Consider the following 21,614-nt stretch of genomic DNA (forward strand, 5'->3'; position numbering starts at 1 on the left):
TGAATTATTATTTATTAAAAATGTTTACCTGGAATACGTTAGCACTGAATGCGGCGAATGGCGGTGTCAAACTTAAACCAGAACCACGAAGGTATTCTACAACACGACCCAAAGTTTGTCTTTTGACTAATAAATTCGTTCGTCTCCTTAAAACGTCTCCGATCGTGTTGAAGTCAACTTCTTCTACGTGTCCATCGTAATACTGCTGTACTCGTTCTTTATAGAATTCTAGTATTTTTCCATTTCCCTAAAAACAAAAATACAATTTATAAAAATTGATTTGTTTGAGATATAAAAATACTGTGAAGTATATTAATATTAAGTATGGAGCCGTGGAGGTGAATATAAAAAAAATATATAAAAATGTTTTTTTGTGATAATAACTATATTATTACCTTGTGGCTGTAGATCTCCCGAACGAAAGACGCAGTGGCCACACCTGGATTGTTGACGTTGGTTATTGAGTGCGTTATGTTCCTGAGAACTTGGTGAGGATTGAAAGTGACCATGTCATCAAGCCTAAGCACGTCGTTCATCTGACCAGAAGTAGAACCACGGGCACCTAGGAATACCATGGCCAGCATAGCGGTCAGCTCGAACGGAGACAGTACCAGACTTCTCGAGGCTATCTGACCTTTTCCGGTAACGGCTGTCCACATCTTGAACGACAGCTCGTTACATAGGTCGGCAAATCGACGTACATCATCGCCCAAGAACGCTACACTCGCTTCCATGCCCATGCTCTCGTGAGGTGCAGGATGCAATTCGACTGTGGACGGAGATGCACTGTTGGCCATCTGTGGTCTATAAGCGTTGGACGATGGACCAGGTGATTTTACTGCAGGCGGCAAAGTGAAAGTGGCTGGCGTGGACCAACTGGTGTAGTTTGTCGTGGCTGCAGCTACCGTAGAGTTTTCGGATACTGGTGTCATTGAGTTTTGGACTTCATATTCTGCAGCCGTGGCTGTAGCTGCTGCTGATGCAGTAGCCGCTGTTGGTGCTGTTGATACAGTTGCTGCTGCTGCTGCTGTTGCTGTTGCTATTGCCGCTTTCACTGATGGGGTTAGTGATGGTGGTATTGTCGTGGTGGTCGATGTGGATGGTACGGTTTCGGTTGACATTGTCACCTCCCTCGTCACCTGAGCGACATACGGAGTGAACGTTGTGGCTACTAGTTCTTCATTACTGGTTGCCGGATTGGTAGCGGCTCCACGATTTTCAAATGGTGTAGTGTTGTCGAAAAACACTTGCGTTTCCGATGACAAATCGTCCAATTTGGCCACTTGCCCGGGACCTCCGGTGGAGCTGACATTGAACACAGTCAACATTTCCAAGCCAGGTTCTGAATTTCGTAACACCTCTTCTGTGTCGTTAGTGGTCACTGTTTCTGCGGCGATCGTGTCGTTTGGCTCCGGGAACTTGGTGGCCAATTCAGCTGCATTAGTAGTCAAGTCATAAAATTCCTGTGTGGCCGAATTCTCGGACACAGCAAATGTGGTGGTCTCTTCAAAGTCCGACTTAACCGTCGCCTGTTTTCGGCTAGCTTGTTCAGTGGATGATTGTTTTCCCTCAGCCAAAGATAATTTCTCATAGAGGCGATCACCAATTTCCTGGTACTCCGTGTCAAGAACCGCCGCTACGGCCGGCTTTTGTGTGTTTTGCAACATGCTAGCTACCGCGTTTATACCGTCTTTGAGCATCAGGTCTACGCCCGGCGAACTGATGTTGTTTTCGGTTTCTGGTCTATCTTTCAATTGTAACTCAGGAAGGAAATGTGTGACTGGAACGTATTGAGTTTCTGATTCTGGTGTTGTAAATGTGACTGAGGTCGCATTAGCGACCGTGGTCCTAGCCGCTGTACTAGGCGATATCGAACCTACTTCGGCATTGATAGCGGTCTGTGTTATTGGTGTGCCAGTTGTAATCTGAGCAGACGTAGAAACGACCGTCAACATACTCGCTGCACTCGTTGAAGCCGCAGTCGTCGTCGCTACCATTACACCGGTATCTGCAGCTTCCACAGCAGTTTTTACTGCTTCCATTCCTGTTGCCGTTGTGGTCTCCAATGTCGTAATCGCCACTGTTTCTGTTGTAGTTGATGTTGTTGTAGTTGGTGATGTTGTAGTTGGTGTTGTTGTAGTTGGTGTTGTTGTAGTTGGTGTTGTTGTAGTTGATGCTGTTGTAGTTGGTGCTGTTGTTGTCGTCGTAGTTGTTGTTGTCCCTAAATCTCCAACTGATGACGAGATCATTGATACCGGAATTCCAGTTATAGTGTTTACCGCCGACGGTGTTGTAGTCGACATGGAGGCCGTGAGTGTTTGTGCGCTAACAGTAGTTGGAGGTACGGTACTAGTGGAGACGCTGGAAGCTGTTGATGTTTTAGTCATAAAAGACGATATTAAATCTCTAATAACGTTAGCGTCTGTAACAGAGTTTAATGGCTGACTGTTGCTGGAAAAGAACGATTTTTCGGTACTCATGTATGGAGTAGTTGAAGGATATGCAGTTGGATGTTGGGCGGTCATTGGCCATTCTTCTACTTTAACTGACACATATTTATCGGGTTCTGTTTGACTACGAATAGTTGTTGTAGACGAACCAAATCCGAAATTTGGAATAGCCGTAGTTTTTAACTCTTGTATGCGATTTGACAAAGTGACATTCGTTCGATTTATGCCATTTGGTCGATTTGAAGTGACTTTAGTCTGGAAAACTTTAACGGGCTCTTTGACGAGCTTATTCTTCGCCTCCTCGGTTGAATTCCAAAATGTATCTACTGGTTGTTTCATGCTAAGAGTTGCATTATTTATCGTTTTGTTAACAACTTTTACGAAACTGTCAATTAATTTGTTTGGATAAGCTTGAGTGGTTTGTGTAATTTTTTGCATATATTTAGTTGACATATTACTTGGTGGGTAATGGTAGTTATTTCTAGTAGTAGAAACAGTAGTCGAATTAAATTTATTAATTGATGATGGTTTTGTCACATAAGAGGCTGTAGTAGCATTCACATATGGTCGAGATTTAGTCACATTAGACTTGGGTGGTGCAAATCTTGTTGCTGTGATGGTAGGGTTAGTCTTTTGTGAAAATGGCATGTCTGTTGTTGTAGTTTTATACTTCATTGTAATTGGAGGTTTTCTAGCTGATGTCAAAGCTTCTGTCACAGGTTTCAAAGCACCACCAGTGCTCAATGACATTGCTATTGGACTGTAGTAACTTAATTCTGGCGAACTCTCTTCTGGTACATAATCTACGGTACTATCTTTTTCTACTAAATCATTAGTCTGTAAAGGTTTGTGGTTGGACGATTGGCTATCAGTAACTTGCGACAGCATATCTGATATAGAAGCTGACATTTCTTTATTTATCTCAAGGCTATCTGCCATGATAGATGGTTTAGTAGTTGAATGCACAGTTAAAATTGGTTTTTGTAGTGCTGGCTTTTGTTTCTCAAATGACTGTATTGGCCTAAAAGGTTTTTTAGTCGTTGATGGTTTAAGTGTTGTCCACTGTGTTGTTGATTGTGTGGTTGGCTGTGTTGTTGACTGTGTTGTTGATTGTGTTGGAGTGAATTTCGACGTTACTTCAGGTTTAACCGTGGAGTATTTAGGTGTTGACCTCACTTTTTCTGTTGTAGTGGCTACTTGTGTTTTTATAGATGACTGTGGCAATTTAAGTGTCGTCGATTGAGGTTGCATTGATACTAACGGTGTTTTATTAGATGACAATGGTTTTTTAGTCAATGGAATGTCCATTGACTCAGTTGTTTTGGACGGAAGCAAGTATCCGGAAAGATGAGCTACGTCATCTGGAGTTTCAATTAGTCCTGGAAATAAGGCTGACCACGCGGACGCTGAATCTGGGCGATGTAAAGATGTGCTCGACATAGAAGGAATAGGTTTACCTGAGTTAGCAGCCATTTCATTTTTCAGTACATTTTGTACACTTTCCAGAACCTTGTGAACTGCCGGTGCATCAAGTGATTCGAGATCTGAAGCGGGTAAGTGCATAAGTGCTTCTGATGAGTGACTTGATAGTGCATCATGATAATATGTAGGGGAAGCGTCAGCCATCACTGATTCTGGATCTGCTCCAGCAATTAAACCATGTATTTCATCCAATGTCATTAATCGTTTAACTAAATCCCCCGTCTCGTCAAACGTATAAAACTCATAACGGTCAGGTGATAGTAAATTACCAGGACTACCGATTATGGTATCTGTAGGTTTATGTATGTTTTTACTTTGACCATCAGCAAAATATGTTTTAGTGCCATTGCCATGATCCATTATTACAGATACTGATGTTACCACACTAAGTTAAATAAATAAACATTAATTACTGATTATATTATAACTTTAAATGTTAATTTAACATACCTTGAACCAAGAACTCTTCTTGAGTCTTCGGAATCTGTTTCTGATTGAGAAGTAACCCTGGAAGGAACACATTGCGCTGCAGATAGCAAGCACAGAGTCACCAGCCACCGGGTATCGATACCCGCCATGTCTAAATCTTACATTAGTTTAGAACACCTAAACAAAAATATTATTTATTTATTATTGAATTAACAATACTAATATCAAATTATTTATGTATGATAATTTAATATTTCAAAGTAAAATAATAAAACAAGAATATTTTCTGAAATATTTTTTGAACAAGATCTAAAATGTTAACTGTAAAAACAAATTAGTACGATTCATCGCTAAATTATAAACTTGTATGCTATTAACTGTTTTAGATAGGTTGCATGAACCAGAGCGTGAAAACGACTGTGAGTATAAATGTTTTATAACACGTTGACAATTTAGACTTTAAAAAATATATTTTTTTAAGCCTTATAAGTAGGTAAATATATATAGTCGTATAAACTAGATACAACATTATACAACATAAATATTATACGTAGGTAATACATATGGAAATAAGTTTATTTGATTGAAATAGACTATCACGCATAGTGATAATTATTATAATAATTTTTTATTAAACATTAATAAATTAAATTAATTATTCAAAATATTTATTCATAATTTGTAAAGATCTAGACATATAACTATAGTCTATAGGTATATGTAATAGATATTTTAAAAATCAATTAATAATTTGTGAATAATTATACACTACTACCAACTGTTAAACTATTAAATAATGTAAAATATGTCATCAATAAGTTAGATGATAACCTTGTCAGGAACTCTTTATAATAAAAAAAAAAAACAAATGAAATATTCTTTGATGTGCGATCGGATTTGTTAAATTATCCCTATTAGTCATTATGTAGCTATCAATATTAGGTACTCTTATATTAATTATATTAATGATTTTGGTCTGCTGAATGAATAATCTGTGCCGCCAAAGAATAATAATTACCTGTGGTTTTTACATTTTTGTATCATGAGTGTTTGACGATGACAACGATCAGTCAACGACTTGTGTCGTTTCTTATTTCCAAGAGGATAATGGACATAAGATATTATTATTTCCATGACATATCGTCCTTGTGCCAATGTTAAACCGAGACGAACGTTGGCTCGTTCGCGGAGGACACATAACAACAAAAATAATAATAATAATGTATATTATTATTATAATTTTAAGAACGTTTTCAAACGGTTTTTTTTCAATTTTTTTTCATTTTCAATTTTTATTGTGCGAAATATTTACCCATCGCGATTATCCTTCGATAACGAGCAATAGATTCCATCGAATTGCACGGGCAATTTTCTCCTCAAACTGGGTTAATATGTTACTGTAGCTTTTAGACCTTTTCCAAATTCGTGTCAATGAATTCCATAAAAACCATCGAAATGATATTATAAATACCAGATGGTGAAGAAAAAATACGATACAATATGTAATAATATAATACGTGACGAATCAAAAATGAAATTTTCCCATATTGCTTTTAATTCATATTCTAATTTATTTTTGCGAAGGTTTTCTTCGTATTGTGGCTTCTAAAATACTGCAAGTACCTATGTCTGTTTGAATGCGAATCGATTGACTAAAATATCTGCGTGTACTCATGCGATTAACAAATTCAATAGAATATTATATTGCACAATTGGTTTACGAAAACTAAAAAAATTTAATTTGATTCGTGTTCAATTCAATTATATCAACATGTATGTAATTCACGTAAGCCTACGATATTACAACTATTTTCCATTTAATTTCCACGGATCGATGTTTATGTCGTGTTTATTGATTTTTTGACAACTACACACACGGTCAAACTAACCATTATTTATAAAAAAAAAAAAACTGTAACAATCGATTATTCGAATAAAGAAAATTAGGTAATAAGGAAAATGGAATGAAAAAATCTATACAACGCTTGTTATATATATATTTAAAAAAATAGGTACTTAATAAACAATCAAATTATCAATGTATCTATTTTAAAATTTCTTTAACGTTTTATATTAAAATATCCGTATTTTAACTTTTAAGACGGTTGTACCCATATGTTCTGTTTTATTATATTTTATAAATTCAACTATTTAGTCAAACAGTTATATAAATGTATATATGTATATTAATTAATTTAGATTTAATTCAAACTAATTTAAAAAGTATAATTAACTAGTTGCACTGAAATGTATAAAAAAGCATCATTCTATAAACTCTACAGAATTCAGTAAAATAGAAATGAAATGAAGTCATGAAAATAATAAGAATATATAAAACCAATTTACGAATCACGTATGTAACAGAAAATAATCTGATTACATAAAACGTCAAAATGTAATAAACACAACATAAAAATCTTGTATAGTTCATTTCACATTTGACAATATCCTCGGTAATATCATTCGCCATACTATTTAAAAGAAAAAAACAAGTATAATAATTCTGTTTTATGGGTCAGTGATCTCAAGATGAGGTGTTGAGAAGACGAACATTTTAAATACACACCTGCCAAAAACAAACATTCAACGAAAAGTAACGTTAAGCACATATTGCAGGTATCTCTATAAATACATCCTTGTCCAACAGAAAACCGTTATCGACGTCGCGTCGTTTAACCGGTCATCGCAGGGTTACAGATACATGTTTAAATCATTACTAAAAATAATAGCTATTATTGAATAATGCAAAACAGTAGGTAAACATGGTAATAACAAAAACACCAGGATTCCGTTAATGTGGGCAGTATAAAAAACGCACTACAAACCTTTAAAGTTTTTTTTTAATTTAAGTGAACCTAATAGGAATACTAACACTTATGTAGCCCCAGATTTTGTTCGTCCCTGTCCCCTGAACAGTAACATAATTCCTGTCATAAAAAAACAAGTGAAGTGATTTTGAACAGTGTTCGTTAAGTCAGAGTTTATGAAGACTGTCAATCGCGATAGCGGTTGTACTAAAGATTTGGAAATAATGAGTCAAAACAGTGCAATACTTCCACAAAACTCGATCAAGAAAATACCAGTCAGAAGCGGGAGTTATTCAACCGATTAGGTTGTCTCGTACTCTTGTCCGTATCCACGTACTATAACGTAATATGACTGAATCGACAGGACCCCAGTCTGAGGTCATCTGACTGTGTAGCAATAACAGATAATAAGTACCAATTATAATTATTATTACGGTTATAACCAATATTATACGCGAAGCTTGGGTAAAAAATCAATGTAAAAAAAATAAAAGACAAACATGTGAAGACTGTTCAAGGAAAATATTACCAGATTGTTAATAACAACAATTAATGCTCTGAAAATGATTTTAAAAAAATAACAAAGGATTCAAATTTAACTTTAAATAGAAATCATAGTTTTTTCTGAAAAAATGTATATATATAACTACACTAAATTTTGTCATAATTTTACTTGCACCCATAAGTCATAATACTATAATACCACTATATATGTAATATTACTAAAAATACAATTAAAATGTAGTTGGGTACATATTAGACCAAAGTTATTGTTTCTCATGAAAAAAATATATTAATTAAAAATAAATTGTGCAACGTAGTTTTGTTGTTCGACTTAATTATTATTCAACAATCCAAAATTTAGTTAAAAATTAAAATTAAAATCAAACATTGTTGTTTTGATATAAGTATAAATAGCATAATCCTTTTGTAAATTTAGTGACTTTTATTGGTATGTATACTATGCTAAGTAACGAATGTTCATGTATATCTGACGAACTATAAAATCCGATTTTGTTAGGGTAAATAATAATCATTTTAGTGGGAATATGGAACGCACCCATCGTAACGCACTTCTTTCTTATCGACAAACAACCGAAATAACTCACGTGTGACATGCAAAGAACAAACAACCAAATATATAGTCTTCAACGTAAAAACGCTTAAAATCCTCAACAACACATCTTCACTAAAGTAAGAATTCAATATGAAGAAAATCCTGAAGCAATTTATAAAAAAATTCACAAAATAAACTTTTATCAAAAACTATAAAATTACCATTAGCACTTAATACCTGTATTAAGTTTTAATGAAAATTTGACTGATAAACTTTGTTGTTACAGTATTAATCCTTCAAAAATCAAAATTAATATTATTGTAATAATAGAACCTAGGTACCTACTCACAATGTGAATTTGCTTTGATCTTAATGTTATAAGATTCATAATGTTGGACTTGTATTTTTGATATATTTTTATCAGTTACCCCTTTTATAGTTGTTTAGGCACAAATTAAGAACTAATAAATGAATATAATTAATTGAGTCAATTAAAAAAAATTATTTTTGTATTTTCATTATTTTTACAAACAATACAGTAGAGACATTCTACTATGTTATAATTTATATTTGTACTGAGATCACAGAGATCAGCAGAACTTACTTCTATTGCTATGTACAAAGTAATACAACTTCTCTAGACAATAATAAAAGATTCATAAAATTAAGAAATTCTATATTTATACTCCTTATTACGAAAATGAAAATGGAAGTAAAAAAAAATTTTTTTGCCGCGGTTTTATATCGAGGTATCAATCAAACTATATTTCGATCGTCTTCAAGACGATTTATACAATAAAGACCAGTAGCAGTATTGAAGGCTGCCATAAAGCTGCCATAATTTTACGATGATGATTTCTACCGATTAATTGGAAATCGTCCGATGCGTGCGGCTAAAAAAGGAAGATAATAGGTAGGTACTGCAATTTTGAACAAACGTAAATCAGCAAGAATGCAACACAAAAAAAAAAATAATAAATAAATAAGTAACTCGTGGATTATTCGAAAGGTACGCACTAAATATCGTTCAATGGTTTTCGAAAATCTCTCGCAACAGATCATAATGTATTATTATTATGGCATTGCCCTAGATTTCAATGTTTACGAATGCATATTTAATTCGATGCGTCTCCCCACAAGTACGAGGAGCACGTCGTCCGGTTCCGGGCGTCTTGTTCTCGTCTCGTCGTTCGTCTTCGTGTGATGACATCGTCATCGCTTTTACGAAAAACTGTCAACAAAACACATCGTCACTGCAACAGGTGCTACACAATGCGCTCAGCACAATGTCGCTCATTCGGGCTAATGGACAACCGATGAACCGCGGAGAACAATAAAATAATATATACGGTTGGGCGGCAGGCGGCGAATTACGCGCCACAGATCGATCCACCGTCACAGTGTCCGATTACCAACAGATATACATATACCTAGACGGTAAACCATTACAATATTATACACATATATATAATATATAGGTAGGTCTGCAGGAGGTTTAGTCGTCATAGTCGTCTCCATCGCCTACACTATCTTATGATATATATCTAAATGCACATCCTCTCCGCGACGACGCGATATTTTATCACATCCGTCGTCTCCGCAGCCGGTGCAATTTTAACGCCGACGAGAACAATAGCAAGAGGAAAATATTATTATACCCAGTCGAAAAGAGTCGCGTTGTATAAGAATAATCAGTGTCGATGGCGGAAAATGCACCAATTGTCGCCGAGGAGATAAATGTTTTGGATGGCCGACCAGCGACGGAATCTGCGGCCAACTTGTCGTCTCCGCCACGATCCAAAATAATCGTCTGAAGACAATCGCCTGTACCTGGTACGACAATCGTGGATAACAATAAAATGTATAAGACGGCACATTGGGCATACGCGTGGTATGTTATATTATTATCTTGCAAAACCGTGAGAATTCGTTGTGCAATTCATCGAAAACTGGCGGTAGGTGGAGCACGTTTCCGGTCGATGAGGTGACAATAATAACGAATAGGTAACGATAAATACGTTTTCGACAAGCTAGCCGTTAAGCCAATCGAACACGAATAGAAACGAACAGTGTAAAAAAAAAAAAATGTAAAAAACACCGAATTAAATTGCAGGAATAAAATCACAGAACGTCTCTGACGACCCGGATAATAAAATTAACGGCCGATTATAATATTAAACAGAATATAATATTCTCTCGGATAAAATATAATGACTGTAGTGACTGTAGTGCACCTAGTAGAGTATACCAGTGCGATCTTGCAGGTTGTTTAATTTTTTCCCTTCACTCGGGACGACAATTTTATCACAAAGACGATACCTATATTTGAATTAAAAGTCCTATAACAATATATTATAGTGTAACCACGCTGTATAGTGGCAATATAACAATACACATTTAATAGGACGTAGTTTTTCAGTAGTATTCATTTTAAAATACAAAACTTAAAATATAATAACAGAAATTCCATGCTTAAAGCATAAAATTCAATTAAAATTAAGTAAATTATAAATAGTGGAACAACTCCTAGACCCGCCCTTTATGAGCTGCAATTACAATATGACGTATAAGACGGTCATTTTCTGATTCGCTTTTATTACATGGTGAAAATGACACATCAATGTTCTTATAGTTCTTACATACAACTGCCGTGTATAAAATTAAAAATTCTATGGATTCTTAATAAAACTGAGTCGTCAAAATAATATATGATCACGTATCGTTGGTGTAACAACTACTCCAATATTCTTAAAAAAAAAAATTAGAAAAAAACTCAAAAATACAAAATATAGCTATGAATTATTCATGCGATAAATTATACTATTATTTACATTTTTTAAGTATTATGAGAAATACATTTTTGCTGAGAAAGCGTATTACTTAGGTAATTTAAATAATAAACAAAACTATTTTTGTAATTTACGTGTCTGTCACTTTAAAGTAATATAATAATTGTTTATTACATATTTTTATATACATTGTTTCGATCAAAATATTTAAATTACATAATTTAATTAAAAATAAACATGCATAATATTTGTATGTATCATACACACTTTTGTTTAAGATTATTCGATGAAGAGGATGTAGTTTAATTAGTATTTATGTTATGGGCCCTCGGTAATATTGTATATAACTCAATAACTATATGAGTATATACTAGATAGATCATTATGTCATATAATTATATAGAAATTCAATTGTACTACAAAATAGATAAAAGTAGCACATAAACATTATAAAATTGTTCATTTTTACAACTTACTGAGGGTTCAATTCATAAAAAAGTACAATAAATTGATTTTATATCGTTCGTCTCAAAATTAGTTTATTTTGTTTAAATTAAAAATACCTCATAGTAATGTCCATTAGCCATTGGATAATACAATTGTAAGATAATATACATTAAGGCGATAAATATTGTTAAATAAGTCATATAAATAATAGTCATATATATAATCATATTCATAAAAATTGAAAGTGTAAATAAATAGAGATTTATCGAAAAAAATATTATACAGACAGTTTGAAATGTGTTTTAAAAAGAATATCGGAATAACGGTGCATTAATACCGCATTCGAGATATACGAGTTATTACCACAATTAGTACGAACCGTAAGTCAAAGACCTCTTGTACCCTTTGTGCTTCACCGGTTTAACTTAGTATTAACGTTCAAATAAAGTATAAAACCATGACGTATTTAATAAACACGAGGCTCGGAGGCTCCAACGATATTGAGATAACGATCTGCAGAACAAAATATTTTACCGGGTTAAATAAAATAATATGGTTCGTGTGGATCTGATGATTGAACTATGTAATTTGCATGGATATCGTGTTACAATATTATTAGTATATATACACGTACATAAAATTGTAGTTTTACATACATCGATTTCGATCACTGTACATAGAAACAACTCGGACAATAATTACATGTCTTACACGGTAGACTGCGTAATACCATGTTAGTTGTAATAAGTAATAATACTAACAATAACCGCATGTTTTCATTTTTTTTTTTTTTTATACGCTCTTAAAATTACCTGAGATTTGTATTTTGTGTATTAATATTTTGCTTGGTTATGATTTCAAGTAGGTAAGTTGACAAAATAAAATAATATTAATTTATGAACACGATAACTAATATAGGTGGATGGGATAATATTACAAAAATGACCTTTTAAATACAACTATAACTACCTATCGATTGAAATAATTCGAAATATTTTTGATTAAATAAGTGGGTACCTAAATAATTTCAGGAGTGTCGTCAATGATAGATTCTCCTCTCAGTACATCAAGCTCAACTCAATTAACATCAATAATTGAGGTACAACAATTTAAGCCATTGCTTAGACCCCCATTCCTCCCAAAATAAAAAAATGAACTATAGTATAAACAAATATATATCTACGTAATATATGTTATATTAAAATATAATACGTATAGTTATTATATAAATTAGTAGATGGGCACCGAAATATTAAAACTCTTTTTAGAAGTAGTTCTAAATGGTTTATAATACATTTTAAGATAAATTCAACAGGTTACTGCGTGTAAAGTTATAGGCAGTCTAATTTATGCTTTAAATTTTAATAGTGTTGGACATCAGTGGTTTAGGATGCGGTACCAAGAGCGGCCAAATGAAAATAACACACCGATGCATTATAGTCATCGTATTTTTGGATATACAAATAGTTCGTATGCAACAGTTCTTTATAATGCACTTATCCGCTCACTACAACATAGTATATATATATACAGTATACACATATATCGATTTATTATTTATAATCAAAACGTCATTGCACATGCATATGAATGAATTATTATGCATCTGTCCATATAATAACACATCGTCTGACTGCGAGCGTATATATACCCAACCAATAATCATATTATAGCTGCATCCGATTTATCTGGGCGAAGTATTATTGTAAATTGCATCCATGTGCAATGTTCGATATGCATAATATGTGCGGTGTGTATAATGTAATATACCGACAATCAGTCGAGGGACACAAGAGAGTTCAACGACATGCTATACACACGTGTATATTGTAGTAGTTGTAGCAGTCGTCGTTGCATTTTCGCACGCGGGTGGTTGACAAACGGCTTCGGGTGGAAAAAAAACCGACAGTCCGGAAAACCGCAGCGCCATTATCGACCGGTGATGGGGGCCAGAGAGAGAGAGAGAGAGAGAGAGAGAGAGAGACAATGCTTTTTATAACTGTTCTATTTTTTGAGTCACAGTTGACGAAAAAAAAAACTATACCTACTTTAATAATATAATTGTAAATCATATCGTCGCGTACGTGTACACTGTACATTTATATCGAACTCTATATTGTAAAGGTACGTTTTCATCTGTAACCAGCCGACGGACGTCGTTTAAATTTACGTTCACTCGCCGACTGCTGTGCGTGCACTTGTACAGTTGCGATTCGGGCGAACGACCGACGAAGTTGTCTCCGCTCAACACTTACATATTATATAGGTACCAAATACGCACGATGTGATCGAAACACAATCGTAAAATAATAATCTATTGCGGCGAAACGAGACTATGAAATGAAACGCAGGTAGGTAGGTAGGTATATCGAGCCGGGCCAAAGACGCACGCGAACGTACCTATCATTTAATAATAATAAATATAATATACGGTCCGAGATGTAGGTCTGTACGGCGGTGGCGGCCGTCTCGACGTATTATTGTACACACACACACACACACACACACACACACACACACACACACACACACACACACACAACAAACACACACGTGTCCGTTATAACGTCTTATAATAGACGGCGACGGTCGTGTCTACGCGTTATAATGGTGTATTACCTGACGGACGGTGAGAAACGGTGTGATTTGAAGATCCGTCACAGGCGTGTATACGCATTAAACCTATACATGTATATAATATTATGTACCCGTATAATATAATATCCGATGACTGATGAGATGCCTAGTTGCTTGTACAAGATTGATACTCGAAACGTATAAATGCATAATATATTATAGTATACCTGCGCGTGCATACGCACACGTCGGGTTAAATACGTGTTACGAGAGAGGGCGATGGTGTAGGTATTAAAAGCATTAATATCATAATATATTTTACTATTATTACCATATTATTATGCACGTCTCGTGCGTAGGAGGCTCAAAAGTGGGTCGGCGATACACCGGCGTGCGGATCGGTCACCGGTCCGGCCGACGGCTAAGATTTAATAATGTGACGTCGAGTTCCTCTGGGCGAACGACATAGATGCTCTGCAGTCTGCATCTATTGACTATTACTCGCCGAGTTCGCAGTGGGACAACATTATTATCTATGTGTTATGCGCTCGAATAGGAACTGTATATTATTATAAATAATAATGCAACTACAGAACGTGTTGTGTTGACGTGCATAGCTGTACACACCGTATAATGTTATCCATGCTACTATAATATAGCTGCAGGTATAAATTAATATAAAAATATAAGCACCGTATATAGACAGAGACAGACCTTCCACCGTAAAGGACCCCAGCGGCACAGTACCGTTTTCTTTGAGCAGATTTCAATCGGTTTGCCTGTGTTCGAATTTTTCAACTCATTCGAATCCAACGATTTAAATAAATGTTAAAGTTTCGTACGACAGATCTTTGGAGCAAAAATGTACAGTATGACAAAGTCGTCATGGGAAAAAGACTTGGCATAAAAAATAAGATATTAAAGCTATTCAAAAAATTCTTACTGCATTACCAGATCGATTGGCGTTCATTGGAAATAAAATATTTTAAAATACATTTTTTTTTCATTGTTAAACATGAACATACAATGTTGTTACCACTCAATTCTTAATGATATAATTCAATAATTAACTAACCTCGTTGTTAGGGTATCTCAGAGAGTGACTGTGACTGGATTTTTTTCTATTAAAAATATAGGTACATCCATCTCATCTTTGTTGATACATTATTACGTATAAATGACAGTTTGGACAGAATAATAATAACAATTAAATGGAAAAATAACAAATTAACGAAACGGTGTAGTCCGTCGGTCCACAGCATGTCAGCATGATATCTGTACCGCCGGTGTGATTTAATTAACAAAAATATATTACAATTTACTGTTGTAGTCATTATACTGCAGCAACGATTGGAATTTGCCTCCGTCGTGGGACAATTATGTTATGAAACGGAAATAATATATAAAGCAGTTACTATACCATAAAATTACACAAAAACTTCAACGACGCCGATTCGTATAATATAATAATATACGTCGTAATAATATACCTACATACCTATTATTATTATTTTTGATACACAGAAGAGTAGAGGTAATAAACTAATAACGAATTCGACGTGTCTCTTATGCATTGTCAAGACGTGAATAAAAAGTTGATTACAATTTACGCATGGACGTGAAACGAAGAATGACAACGTCGTTACAAACGAGAAAATTCAATATCATAATTTTAATAATATGCATAATCTATTAATCTGCATAATACACTGTATGATTTACACGTGTATAAAATATACACTTTAATAAGACGAAAAAGCGCTCGAGAATTAATATATTAAAATGAATGAAAAACCGCGGTGAAATGTATTAAATCAAATCGGCACTTTAACGGTATATTCGCGCTATTATTATTATTATTATTATTAATAGTAGGTATGATCAGTCATCAATGTATTATTGTAATTGTGTCACATGTATACCACTGGTAAGAAATGAACAAATATAATGCAAAGGATTTAAATTTATTCATAACCACATTTTTTTAACTTAAAATAACTGTCATGAACGACGATTGCGTAATTATATAGTTAGGTATATAATATATATATTTTTAGTAGCATTAGAAAAAATAATATAATCGTCACCATTTAGAGTTTAGACCAACAAGCTTCGAGCCGTATATAATTATATGTTAAAATGCGTCCATCAATCTACAGTTCGATCGGTATGTTATAATTTTCATCTGCAGCAATTCATCAGAATAATGTAGGTAACTACGTTCATATTATATAATTTGTGAATTTGACACAGATTTTAGTTTTTCATTGTTTTATATTTTTTATCATTACTATTTTTATTTATTTTTTTAAACCGTATAATTTCTTTAACAACGTGATGTTAACTTTGACGAATGCATGATAAACGGGTAAACGCGAATAATTGTACAGTTAGGTACTCTACAGCAGTTTATAGTCGGAAACATCTGACGACAACAACGGCTAATTAAATCCAACGGAAATTTATCGATCCGGTGTTCTCTGACCCAAAACATTGAATATTATTGACCAATGTAGTCTGGAGTTATATGTTCGTTACAGATATCTTGGAAATTACGATAGTGAATAATAGGTACATAGTTGTATACTATAACTGTTTGTTGTTCCGTTTATACAATATGTGTCGTATAAATCGACACAAACCCATATTATGATTTCATGTGGATTCGAGCTTCGTGTCTTATTAGTAATTCATGCGTTAATATACATATAGGTAAGTATAGAAGTACCTAAAAATACGGGACGTACCTACCTATCTAATGCAAAATAGGTACAGTGTTCAGTGCTCACGAAATTATGATTTCGGCACGTCTATAATAATATTATACACGTGTAGTACCTATTACTTATACATATGTGAAACTCGCACAAAACGAGCTCGAACAAATCTGGCATTCGATGTTCGATGAATCGAAACGCGGATGAAGAGACGAAAATAATGTAAAATTTGAATCATTTGCCCCTTGTCTGCCGGCCCGACTGCAGCCTCAAAACTACGCTGAATCAGTTAACCGGTGCTGTTACAGTATTACAGCGTTAGTATTAAATAATTATAGCTATAAGTAGAAGTATTATAGTGGTTTGCTCGGATATTATGGCTTACGGGTCGACGGCCGTTTATTACTGTGCTAAGGAACGTGTAACACGGCCGCAAAGTGCGCATAATTATTCGCCATAAGAACATCTCCATTACATCGTTATATCATATTAATTGTAAGTATGAACATGTTGCCATGTTGTTGTCTTTTGAACCAGATGTGATTAAAAACTACGGACGAGAAACTGTTTTTTTTAAATGATACTGATACAGTGATACTACAATATAGGTATGATTATCTTGTTAAATAAACGTGTAACTTCAACGTACTATATGTCTATATCAATATAAAAAAAAGCATCTGTATAATATAGTGAGTAGATATGACCATAGTTATATTATAATATCTATATTATTTGAAATCAACACTCAATACTATTGAATGACAATATTCATGTTTTATATCAGTTTAGAATATGGAAAAATAGATATAAATTATGGCTGGTCACCCATCCAAGAACTATCAACGCCAGCCGACGATTGACCTCAGAACACGTTAGTGACTGAGGCCAACTACCGAGCTACACCAGAAAAAAATAATTAATTACATTTAATTATCACATGAAAATAATTTATAAATACTTTCTTGTATACTATTGTACCTACTTACAACAATAATGTATTGATATGTTATATTTTTAATATTACTATCCAATTTATTATCGAAACTATTTCGATAGTCTTAAAAATACAAGTGATAATTATTTTCCTCGTAATATATATCGCTGTAAAATGACACTAAATAGATATAATATGAAATCTAATAGAGTAGGTAAAATATATTAAATATTGGGAAAACCTTATCAAGGCCCAATGGTATTATTCATATACACATTTTGGAAAGATCTAACCTAGATATCGTAATACCTATTACATATCAATATTCCAACATTAATGGTGTAAATCGAGAGAAATTCTACTTTGACTTACTGTCTTGCGACTCAGTGCAAGCTGCATGCCTCTTGAATTATTAATAAGCTAAAACTATGTCACCTTCAGTGACTGTGACTTTATGGTTAAACCATAACCATGCGTCGTGATAGTGACATTACTATAATTGTTACCTTGCAGACTGCAGCGGTTGTAGGCTTATACTGATTTCCGAAACACAAGAAATGAATACAAAAATACGTAGTTAAGACTCAAATTAGTTTTAATTATGTGCGATAATTTGATATGTAATTGGAATAGCTAGGTACCTATTCCCAAATCCAAAAAAAAAGAAATTGAATAATGAATAAAAATAGCTAAAAACATATTATTTATTGCACCTTACAAAACATTATGTATATATTTCGTATGTATTGATGATCTGAATTAGTTTTGAGTCATACCAATAATGTGGTAAATTACTAGCGAGGTTAAACATATTACAATACATCTCATACTTTTACTCAATGCATAATATTAGGACAAATTATGTGACTGGAAAATATAAAAGTTTCCTAAAAATGATTCATGCAAATTACAAAACTATTACCATTTACAAATGAAAATAATAATAATAATTTGAAGTATAAATTATATATTAATTCAAGTTACTTTACAGGCTTCTTATTATGTAGTTCAATCAAAAGATTGAAAACAACATAACAATTCTTAAGAAAAAAATAAAACATCACAAAAAATATGTATTTAAAAAACAATTTAAGTTTAAAAAAAATGATATTTTTTGATATTCCCTATTCTTAAATCTGATTTTTAAAATCTATGATAATTTCAGTCATTTAAGGATAAAATGTTAGGTTAGGCAGGTTCCACCTTTTTCATAGTCACGGGCAAAGGGGGTTTTGAATTTCAAGTAGTAGTGTGCTTTAGCAATCGAAAATTTTCTTTCAAAAATCGAATTGTACCTCAAACATACCTATGTTATAAACCTGACAATCATGTGCATAATTGTTGTACCAGTGTGAGAGTCATGTGGGAGACCCATATCAACAAATTGTAGATCACAAAAATTATAGGTAGGTTCAGTAGTAGATCTCTCGTGACGCATTTATCGTAACAATAATCAGTTTTCTAACTAAGGTACGTCGGCAAACTCGAGTTAGCCTCTAAATTCGATTAGTACACGTATTACAATTTATTTATAACCCGCACACAGTAACTGAGCCTATCGATAAATAATGTATATTATAACTTAACAAGTCCTGTTGGCCGTCTCCCCCGTGTTCACACAAACCATATAAAATATAATATCATGTAAATATAAATAATACAGTTGCGTATTGACAGTGGTATCATGATGATAATAATATAATTACGGACAGTCGCCGGTTCTTACCTCGGTGTGGAAATGTGTCAGCTTTGTCACTTGAGTCCGGAACGGGATGGACTATTCTGATGAAAAAAATAAACTATTCCCCAGTGACAACTGTAGTACCTGCTCCCGGTAATCCCCTAAACGTCGGAAGTGGTTGATTTCGCTTTATGGGGTGCGGTTACAGCGGTTACAGGTAAACGACTCTGGCGGCAGCGATGGTCACGCGGTAGAGCAACCGTACTCGTCGATATTACTGTCGTTATCGGAAGTTGAACGAAATCGCAATAATATGCACGAATGGTAATGCTTACACGCGCACGTCTGGGGGGGTTCGCGTTTGGAATATATTCAATAAATTATGGCGCTACGAACGTTGTGCGGCACCGACGTCTTGTACGACACTGAGGCGGTCTGCGGAGGTGGTCTTCGTCGTCGGCTGCGACTGCGGTTGTGTCGGCGGCTAGGAAGAGGAGCTACTCGACGTCGGCGACGGCGGCGGCGGCTGCTGCGCTACCACCAGAAACCGGACGTACCGCGGAAACCACCGCGACCAGCCGGCTGGTGCTGCTGCAGGTCGCCTTCCCCCCGACCGAAGATTCCGTTATCCCTCCGACGGCGGCGGCGGTGACCCCGAACCGGTGGCGTGTGCGTTCTGCGTTCGTATTTTTTTTTTTATTCGTTTCATTTTTTTTCGTATTATTCTAGAAAGACACCAGAGAATATTATGTGAAATGTTCTGGCGTAAACGATTTCAATACGAATAACGTTTAACATCGTTTCAACGGTAGGTAAATAAGTAACAACATTACATAGTAAGTAGGAATAGACGAAAATAACAGAATAAAAAAAAAAAACGAATTCGTGGGAAACGACGAGCCCAGATGCACTTGTTTGCATGAGCGACGGCCGTGTGTGAAATGTACGACAGACCTTTAAACGTCTTTTTTGGGTTTGTTTTTTTTTAATTATCACTGAATACTGACAACGACTGCCTGTGAATTAGATCGCTGCGTGGAAATTAGTCGAACGGTATTGTATAACAATAATATTATAATAGAGGGTACAAATATACGATACTACAATATACTATCTATAAAGTGCTATCGAAAATGCTTGTACAATTTCTTATTTTATAAATTCCAAAAGCTTTTTGTGATTCCGTATTGCCAGTTTGTCCAGCATTTATTCAATATATTTCAGTGCTTGTGCTTCACATAGTTTTCTTTATCGTTATGTATTAGCTTTAGTTTAATGTCATATATTGTATGCTTTCCAAATACCTTATCGAAAAAAACAACTCATAAGCACGGTTCTTGATGTATTAGATATTTGTGATTTACCATTTTACATAATTTAAAAATAATTATTTTTATTGCTTAAAATTTTTTCATACCATAAATATATTGTAAAGTGGCCATAAGGATATGAAAAAATAACTATAATAACTGTTAAAATAATAAATCAATAGGTAATATAGTGTGATTTTGGCCATTTTTGATTTTATGATAAACACTTCTAACTTTTAAGTGTGTAATGACTGAATTTTGCTAACATTTTATGCGCTACATACGACTTTTGGTCTAATGAAGATACTCACTAGAAATATAAATAGCATCTCCTATGTTCTTTAAGATCCTCATTTAAGTTTCTATCGCATCAAACTACTTGGAGAATTATGCATAAACTTTGATGACCGTAATCTCCACATTCAACTCATGTTTGACCTCCACGATTACTGTCTAAACCTGCCAGTTTCTCTACAAATAATCTGAACCTCAATTGGTTTTTTGGAATATTGCTGTTTCATTGCATTTCCAACTCACCGAGCATGCTCACCTTCGTATTTGTATAATATATTATAAGGAATTCATTCAAATTCTGAATTTTAGGATTTTTAAATAATATATTGAAGGACCATATTTTCAAATACTTAGATTTTATAAGGAGTGCACTGTGGACCCTGGCAATATTTACATATTTTTTCAAATAAGAATTACTGTTAATTTTTAATTAAATTACACTTTTGAATACTTTTATGCATATTCGTATTTGAATTGAAATTCAAACGAGTAGTTTTAGAATTCTTTAATTTTGTGCACTAAGGATAATTATAATTATGTACAAAAATATTATATATTAACAATTTATAGAAAAAAAGTAAGTAATCTAGCCTATCACCGCAGGACATAATATTATAAATACTTACTTATTTATTAT

General features: G+C 34.0%; 1 protein-coding gene across 1 annotated transcript in view; it reads right to left on the reverse strand.

Moving 5' to 3' along the window:
- LOC111036683 (mucin-5AC) overlaps window positions 1-19,847 on the reverse strand; it is a 22,506-nt gene extending 2,659 nt beyond the window's left edge. Inside the window, exons 1-4 of the mRNA XM_022318804.1 lie at window positions 19,419-19,847; window positions 4,383-4,538; window positions 396-4,317; window positions 29-247 (exon numbers count right to left, since the gene is read on the reverse strand). Of these exons, the coding sequence (XP_022174496.1) occupies window positions 29-247; window positions 396-4,317; window positions 4,383-4,510 (4,269 nt within the window). The 5' untranslated portion in view covers window positions 4,511-4,538; window positions 19,419-19,847. The remainder of the gene's footprint in view (window positions 1-28; window positions 248-395; window positions 4,318-4,382; window positions 4,539-19,418) is intronic.
- Window positions 19,848-21,614: the final 1,767 nt, after the last annotated feature.

Source organism: Myzus persicae, unplaced genomic scaffold, assembly GCF_001856785.1.
Source record: "Myzus persicae strain clone G006 unplaced genomic scaffold, MPER_G0061.0, whole genome shotgun sequence".
Taxonomy (NCBI): domain Eukaryota; kingdom Metazoa; phylum Arthropoda; class Insecta; order Hemiptera; family Aphididae; genus Myzus; species Myzus persicae.